Here is an 8,512-nt window from a genome sequence, read left to right on the forward strand (position 1 = left end):
CCAAATCTAAATATTTTGCGCCCTCTCCTGGGTCCGGATGGCGTGGCCCGGCCCTCCCACTCCGTCACCTTCCTCCTGTCTGGGAAGAGATGGGGACATCAGGCTGGGCTTGTCCCTCCGACCACCGCTCTTGCAGCCCCCCAGCACTTTGCCCTTCCATTGCAGGACCCCAGAGATGCATCAGAGGGGATTTTGGCGTGGATGAGGCCAAGGGAAAGCACGGGGCTGCCTTTGCCTCCTCTGTCACATTCTGTGCCCCAACCCAGAGTCATTGTCACCGTCAGGACAGGGACGCAGCTCCTGCAAAACCAGGTGGTTTGAGCTAATGCTGCTGCAGGATCCCTCTCTGTCCCAGCCCAGCCGTGATGCTGAGATCTCTGAGCATCATCTGAGAGCCTGTGACCACTCTGGACACCCTCCCCATCCTCATGACAGCAAGGAGATGCAGTGGGACTGCCAGCATGGATGGGTGGTGGTACCTGAGGACAATCTGGGTACCTGCAGGGAGCAAGTCAGGATGGAGCTGCACGCTTGGCAGCCAAGCTGGAGGGGTGCTCAACCCTGGAGATTGGAAGCAAATTACTTCAATCCACTTAGGTGTGATTATTATAAGCAGACATGAAAAATGCAGTCATCCACATATATATTTATATATATACACTATAGATACATATACCGTGTTCAAGCAGAGAATTTCTGCAGTGCAGAGCTTGGGCTGGGCCACAAACCTCCCTCTGCTCGGATATATTCTATGTCTGTACATACAGTGGGTGTATACACCCATCTGAGAGAGAGCAGGGAGTTAATTCTATACATCCTATATGTTAGAGAAGACTCGCAGAGCGATGAGTGGGGCATCCACCTCGCAAATCCCTCCTTGCTGTGAGGGAGCAGCATCCCAATAGAGGCTGGGGGAGCACAGCTCAAGTCCCAAACCCATGGAGAGGCCAAGCCAGCTGTGGGATGTATGGTGACGTGGCCAGGACACTGAGTAGCTCGCTGTGGAATGCATCTTCCAGCTCTGGGTGTTGTGTCCACGTGTGCTGGCTCTGATTGTGGTGGATCCTGGTTAGGAGATGACAGCAGGGCACCACTGACACCAGCATGGGCCAGATTTGGGGTGCTGGGCTAAGCAGGGAGCTGGATTCAGGTGAAGGTCACCAGGCAGGTGACAATGCTGCTAGCTTGTGCCTAACCCAGCCCATGGTCATGGCTTCAGTGGGAAATCCACTGAAGCATGGGTGTTCCAGTTGCCCTGATGCCCCCTTTCCACCTTCCCAGTCTGTCCAGGAGTGCTCCTCCACCATTTTGCAGCACCAGCAATACCAGTGAGCTTGTTTCTCTTACTGGTGTGGCCTCATTCCAGGCACTGGGATACAGGGATGTCCCAAAAAAGATGTTTCACTAAAACCACCTGTGACACTGATCTTGAGCTGGAGGAGCACATGGCCCCGTGGTATGGGCTGAACCAAACCCTTCCCAGCCTTCATGCTGTCCCCATCAGGGAATTTTTAATTGAGTATGGGGACAAATCATCCCCCAGCAGCTCATCCTGAGCCAGGGATGTGTCCTCCATGGAGCTCCATCTTGTTCTCATGGCCCCAGTGGATTTCTAGTGCATCGGTGGCTTGACCACCAAGGTGCTGAGCTGCTCCAAGTGAGTAAGAGAGAGAACACTGGATCTGTGTTGGGGTTAACACTGCGCCGCTGGATGGAGGTGGATCACCATGGATCCATCACCCGGCTGCAGATGGGCTGAAAGTGCTTACAGCTTGGGAGATGCCATCCTCCTCTCCTCCAGCATGTTCCTGGTGAAGCCATCTCTGCTCCGTGGAGCTTAGAGCCGAAATGTCCTGTGCCTCGGTGGCACCGAGGTGGCCTCGTCCTCGCCTAGGAGCCGTAGGTGACGCAGTGGTCGTGCCGCCACTTGGAGCTCACCTTGTCGAGGAGGTAGCGGGTGCTCTCGCGGAACTTGCGCTGCGTGAAGTAGAAGAGGATGGGGTCGAGCACGCTGTTCATGCTGGCGAAGGGCCGCGTGCACTTGTAGGCGATGGCGAAGGCCTGCAGGGCCGGGCAGGGCAGGGCGGGCGAGGAGCGGACGATCAGGTAGATGGTCTTGGTGAGGTGGAAGGGGAAGAAGCTGATGGAGAAGACGATGACCACGATGATGACCATACGCACGGCTTTGTCCTTCCTCTTGTGCACGGCCAGGCCGATCAGCTCGTCCTTCTGGCACAGGATGCGGGCCATGCTGCAGTAGCAGGCCAGGATGGCCACGAAGGGCAGCAGGAAGCCGGTGAAGGTGAGGGTGATGCCGTAGGGGAAGTAGGCGGCGGAGCGGTCGGGCGCGCTCAGGTCGTAGCAGACCGTGCGGTTCCTCTGCGTGCCCGTGGAGGCGAAGACGAAGGTGGGCAGGCACTGGGCGATGACGATGAACCACACGGCCGCGCACACCAGCCACGTCAGCTTCTTGCCCTTCTTCTTGTGCCACGAGGCCAAGGGGTGGCAGATGCCCAGGTAGCGCTGGACGCTGATGCAGGTGAGGAAGAAGATGCTGCTGTGCAGGTTGGTGTAGAACTGGAAGCGCACGAATTTGCAGGTGAAGTCCCCGAAAGGCCAGTAGTCCTTCTGGGTGTAGTTGTAGATGAGGAGAGGCAGGGAGCAGACGTAGAGCAGGTCGGCCACGGCCAGGTTGAGCATGTAGATGGTGGTGCGGCTCAGCGCCTTCCGCGCCAGCCAGATCTGCCCGATGACCACGGCGTTGAGGGGCAGCCCCACCACGAACACCACCGAGTACACCAGGGGCAGCAGCACCTGCTTGAACTCCTCGTGGTAGGTGCACGAGTTCCTCCCGGTGCTCGTGGCTGTCAGGTTGGCCATGGTGGTGTTCCCAGCCGTCAGTGTCCCCTCTGCTGGCTCGGCCCCTCCTCAGCACCTGTGAATGCCAGAGGGGACAGCTGGTGACTCGTCTGCGTGGTGTCACATACGCCCTCACAGGGTGAATCTGGACTGGTGTTCTGTGGGTTGGGGAAACCCCCAGTATGCACTCAGGCTGGGGGATGAAGGGATGGAGAGCAGCCCTGAGGATGGTTTGGTGGATGGGAAGCTGGACATGACCCAACCACGTGCAGTCATGTGCAACCCCTCCTGCCCTGGGCTGATCCCCCAGTGTGGGCAGCAGGGGAGGGGATTCTGCCCCTCTGCCCCTGAGCTCAGGTGAGACCCCACCTGCAGAGCTGCCCCAGCCCTGGGGACACAGCAGCAGCACCTGGAGCTGCTGGAGAGAGCCCAGAGGAGGCCACAAACCTGCCCCAAAGGAGCCCCTCTGCTCTGGGAGAGCTGGGCTACCCAGAGAAGCTGTGGCACCCCTGGAAATGTCCAAGGCCAGGTTGGACAGGGTTTGGAGCACCCTGGGCTGGTGTGATGTGTCTCTGCCCATGGCAGGGGTTTGGAATGAATCTTTAAGGTCACTTCCATCCCAGACCCTCCTGTGATTCCACGTTTCTAAGCCACAGTGATGGATTTAGCAGAGTGAGTGGGACCGCACAGCACAGCGGTAGCCACACTTGCCACCATCCCAGCTCCACTTCCCAAAGCACTTATCCCTCACAGAAAGGCTTGCACAAGGCCGAGCCGCTGTCAGCCCCCTCCGGCAGAGGAAATTGCGGCAGGATGCTCGGGTAGCCGCCGGCACGGCTTCCTGCGCCTCTGCAGGGGGTGCCAAAGCCCTGCAGCCGGCCGGGCTCGGCCGGGACTGCCACCCGCACGGAGCCCAGCGCGACCCCCGCGGGCACTCCCAACCCGCACTTAGCACGGTGACAAGGACCCCAGGGCTTTTCTGAGAGCCCACCCAGCGTCCTCCGGGCTGCTCTGAGCAGGGGGAGGATATCTGCTTTCCCCGGAGGCTGAGAGCAGCGTGGCACAGCCGCATGAGCCCCCTGCCCCAGCCGGCATCTGCCGCCGCTCCGCCCGTGGAGCAGGTCCCGCTTCTCCTCCTTCCCCTCCTCTCTGCCCTGCCCTGCCCCGGCTGCAGCCCTGGCAGGAGGCACAGCCCCGCTTCCCCTGCTGCCCTGGGCACAAACCTGCCTGGAAGAGGGTGGCCCCTGGGAAGGGGAAACTGAGGCAGGGAGGAGGTGCCCAAGCTCCAGCCAGGAGCAAGGGGCACAGGGCACCAGAGAGAGAGGCAAAAGAGCCCAGGGGCCAGCCTGTCAGCTTGTACCGCCCCATTTCATGTGTCTGGGGATTCAGCAGTCCCCAGAGCACAGCCCAGCCATGGTGCCGGTGTCGGGGACACGATTTTGGGGCTTGTGAATCAGTCCCCTGGTTGCTGCACGTACCTCCCGTCCCCTGGTACCCTGCTGAGTCCCCCTGCAGCCCCGTTTGTCCCATCACACCCTATTTGAGTCCCTTTGTCACCTCACTGCACACCCAGTGCCCCCTAAACCCTGCTGAGCCCCCCTGCATCCCACTGTCACCCCACTGTCACCCCATTGTCACCCCAGCTCCAGGCACTCCCAACACCCACCTCCAAGATAATAAATGCTCCAGGGCTGTGAACTTTCCCATCCCCTGGCTCCTCCCAAAGCTCCCCCAGGACCCAAGGTCGGGGCAGCACCCACAGGAACCTCTGCCACCCCCCAGTGTCCCCACCAAGGACACTGGGGACAAGGTGGCTGGGAAGAGGGGTCCTGGGGGGCCTGGGAGTGCCTCTTACCTCTTGGGGTGCCCCGGGGTGCTGGGACCCGCTGCTCTGCCAGCCCTTGGCACATCTGTGGGTGCTGTGCTCGCCCCATTGAGCAACACTTCCCTTTCCTCTTTCAGCCCAGGGGAACAGGGAACAGAAACCCAGCTGGCAGGAATGGCTCTGCCTGGCACTGCACGCCTCTGGCACGGCACAGATGCCACCAGGGCAGGGGATGCTCCTGCCTGAAGGCGCCAGGATGTGGCTGGCTCAGGGTTATTTGGTCTTTTCTGTACTTTTTTGAATTTTCCCCCTCATTTTTTGGTCATTTTTCCTCATTTTTTGGCCTCCCTTCCTCCATTTTTTCCTCATTTCCCTCATATTTGGCTCCTTCCAAGTGTGGGCAGATGCTGGGGACAGGGAATTCCCCTGGCACTGTGGCACCAAGAGGAAGAAGATGCTTCAGCTGTGCAGGTGCTGCGGTAAAACAAGGGAAACGGAGGCACTTAGTTTGAAGTGCACCAGTGTGGTCTACACCCTTTTCCAACACATTTTTCCCCCAAAACACCCCTTGGAGGTGTTGGCAGGGCATTGCTGAGGGCCATCCCAAGGCTACCCAGGCCTTCAGTCAGGAAGGGCACCCAAAAAAAGGAAGAGCAGCCAAAAAAAGAAGGTTTCCCCCCAAAAAATGGCAAATGAGGAAGAAAACCCTCTTTGTAAGAGGGAAACAGCACTGAACCCCCCTGCTGCTGGGTTTGGAGTGATGGGAAAGCTGGAGGAGAGGAGGAAAAATCCCTTCTGCTCCCAGGGAAAGGTGAGACACTGGAGAATCCCCATCCCAACTGTATCCAGGGGCTGCAGCTGCCCAGAACCCCCAGTCTCAGTCTGCCAGCACCAATTAATGAAACCAGTTAATGAAACCACACTGAGACCCTCAGCCTCAACTAATTTCTGTGCCTAGGGCATGTTCCCACCTCGTTGTCTCTTGGGGTGCATTATCCCAAAAGTCCCTTTTCTCACTCCAAAACCCCATCATGGGAACCCCTGCCAGCTCTTGGGGTGATGGGGCTGGCACCTCCTGAATCCATAGGAGCTGGCACCCTGCCACCACAGTGATGGGCACTGGCTGAAATCCATTGGGAATTGAGACTTTTAGGGAGGAAAAAAGGGATGCCTGTGGTGTTGGGAAGGGTCAGGATGGGTTCAACCCTCATCCCAGAGGTTTCAGGTGCCTGCAGAGGAGGAACAAGGATCAGGAAAGAGAAGTGGAGCTGCTTCTGTGGCCAGATGGGGAAGAGATTAAAAATAATCACCCACAGCCGCGAGCTTCCCCCTGCACGTGCCCCCTCCAACCTCTTTGCTTTCAAACCAAGCTCTTATCCAGTGGAATTAGCTTTAATTAATGCCCTGCTATTGATTTGGAGGGGGATTCTGTGAGCTGGATATGGTGGGGAAAGCTTTAGGTTGTTGCTGCCCTGGAATAGGATGTGGGGAAGGCTTTGTCCCTTGGAAATCTTCCTCTGTGGTTTATCTTTCCCATCCTGGTCTCTGTGGCTGGCTGGCAGGGCTGGCAGTCTGGGCTGGGTGGAAGTGAAAGCTCCAGCTCAGCAAATTTCAAAGAGCATGAAAAGGGGGATGCTCCATCCTGCATGTCACTTGGCCAAAGCCACCACGTCCTAATCCCCAAACATCTCCTGGCTGGGACCAAAATATCCTCAGGTGCCCATCTGCCCAGTGGGCAGCCAGGCTTGGATGTTTTAAGGGAAATCTCCATTTAGTGAAGCCTCAGCATGTAACAATGTGGAAAAATTGGGACAACAGTGGGAATTTTGAGGTACTAAACATGGGTTGTTTGGCACAGGGTGGTGGCAGAGCCACTCTGTCCTTGGGTGTGCACATTCATCTTCCCACAATTTGGTGTCCCATCATAAATCAGCACCTCAGTGAGGCTCTGGGCAACCTGGGCTATGATTCCCTGCTGGAAAGAGAATGATGGGGATAAGGAAGGTGCAATGAGCCTTCCCAGTCTCAGCTGGCTTATATCACTATGCATGTAGATAGAAATACAAATAGAAATATAAACATATATCTCTATACATAAATGCACCTCTGCACATCTCTCTACATATGTATCTCACTACATCCAACCATATCTATGGCTCTCCACACACACATATTACATATTTATAAATATATATAAATATAAATCTCTCCACTCACATATACAGAATATACACACACATGTACAGAAACTTCTACACACAAATATATGTCCCTGAGCACATGGAGTCACGCTCATGTTGATACATATCTGCATCCATATATACAGAAATATATTTATACATCTATACACACAGACATGCTCATATATATGAATATATTTATACCTCTGGATGCATACATGCACAAATACATTTAAATATATATAAAAGGTAGAGGCCAGGCTACTGGCACCCACAGCAGAGGTGCCAAGGAAAACCAGGTCCCTCGAGCAGATTTAAGCATATTTATGTGCAATACAACTTCTGGCACGGGGCTGATCCCTGTGGATGCCTGAGGGATGCAGGCACCCCAGACCATGGGAGCAGAGGGACAGGGGAGAATCCACCCTGCACCAGCCCTGCCAGCGGGATCACGGTGGGATTTTGAGCCCTGCTCCATGGTAAGAGCTGCCGAACCTCCCCAAGGGCAAAGCCCGGCAGCTTCCATTCGGAGCGGCTCTGGGATCACCCCAAATCCCAAAGCACGGCTGCTCTCTGGGTCTGACCGCATTCTCGCCTCATCCTGCCTAGTTCAATTCGATCTGTTTGGGTCCAGTCCTGCCCAGCCTGCCCCCATCCTGCCCAGTTTTGTTTGACGCCGTTGGATCGCATCCTGACGGGTCCAGCCTTGCTCCCTCGGGTCTGACCCTGCCCTGGTCACTCTGACCCGCTCGGATCCCATCCTTTCCCGGTTCGGCTTGTCCCTACACCCCCTCCCCGCTGGCGGCACTTACCGGCAGCGGGATGTGCCGGGAAAGAGCGGGTTCACTCTCACCCTGTAGGGTCCCATCCTGCCTGGGTGGGTCTGACACTGTGGGGTCCTTTCCTACCCGGTCCAGTCCCATTCTGTCAAATCCAATCCCATTTTACCCAGCTAGCCCTAACCCTGTTGGGTTCCATCCTGTCCGGTCCAGTCCCATCCCGTTCTTCCAGCCCTACCCTGCCCGCTTCACCCCGTTGAATTCCATCCTTTCCCGGTTCGGCTCGTCCCGTACTCCCGGTACGCGGCACTTACCAGAGCGGGATGCGCCGGCAGGCAGCGGGTTCACTCTGACCCCTTAGGGCTCCATCCTGCCCTTTCCAGCCCCATCCCTCCCGATCCTGCCCAGTTCACCAAGATCCCATCCTGCCCGGTTGGCTCTGACCCTTTAAGGTCCCAACGTGCCCGTTTCACTCTGCCCCAGCTGGGTCCCATGCCGGCCCGGCTCGGTGGATCCCGTTCCCACCGTTCGCGGCACTTACCGGAGCGGGATGCGCCGGGAGCCCGCGGCACGGAGCGCTCGGAGCCGCCCCGCTCCGCCCCGCTCCGCCCGCTCCGCCCGCGGCACCTGCGGGAGGACCCGGAGGGGCTGGGGAGGGGTCACAGCTGGGCTGGGCTGGGACGGGCGGGAGAAACAGCTGGGCCAGCATGGGGGGCTCCCCAAAACATCTGGCTTAGGATCATGGGAGAGCATCTGTATCCAGGCGGGTGTCGGGGGAATTCCAACGGCCCTAAAAATGGGATTTGTAGCGTGGGATGCCTAGGGAACAGCTGGATTGTCCTGGCCCTGGGTGTCGGGGACGGGGTCTC

The 8,512-nt window shown here is 57.5% G+C and overlaps 1 protein-coding gene across 2 annotated transcripts; it reads right to left on the reverse strand.

Annotated features, from left to right (window-relative positions):
- Positions 1-642: 642 nt before the first annotated feature.
- On the reverse strand, positions 643-8,242 carry P2RY6 (pyrimidinergic receptor P2Y6). Of its 2 annotated transcripts, none has more exons than XM_041460440.1 (2): positions 8,185-8,242; positions 643-2,935 (listed from the first exon to the last, which is right to left on the reverse strand). In XM_041460440.1, exon 2 carries the CDS (start codon positions 2,878-2,880, stop codon positions 1,891-1,893), a length of 990 nt encoding a protein of 329 aa, XP_041316374.1. In that variant the 5' UTR covers positions 2,881-2,935; positions 8,185-8,242; the 3' UTR covers positions 643-1,890. The 2 variants fall into 2 exon arrangements, with proteins under 2 accessions (XP_041316374.1, XP_041316373.1); XM_041460439.1 differs by lacking the exon at positions 8,185-8,242 and adding an exon at positions 4,715-4,774.
- Between the last annotated feature and the right edge of the window lie 270 nt (positions 8,243-8,512).

The sequence above is a fragment of the Pyrgilauda ruficollis genome, unplaced genomic scaffold, assembly GCF_017590135.1.
Source record: "Pyrgilauda ruficollis isolate IOZ18807 unplaced genomic scaffold, ASM1759013v1 scaffold143, whole genome shotgun sequence".
NCBI lineage: Eukaryota > Metazoa > Chordata > Aves > Passeriformes > Passeridae > Pyrgilauda > Pyrgilauda ruficollis.

Excerpts from the sequence above, each read along its gene's own strand:
- P2RY6 (XM_041460440.1), bottom strand. The coding sequence starts at position 2,880 with ATGGCCAACCTGACAGCCACGAGCACCGGGAGGAACTCGTGCACCTAC.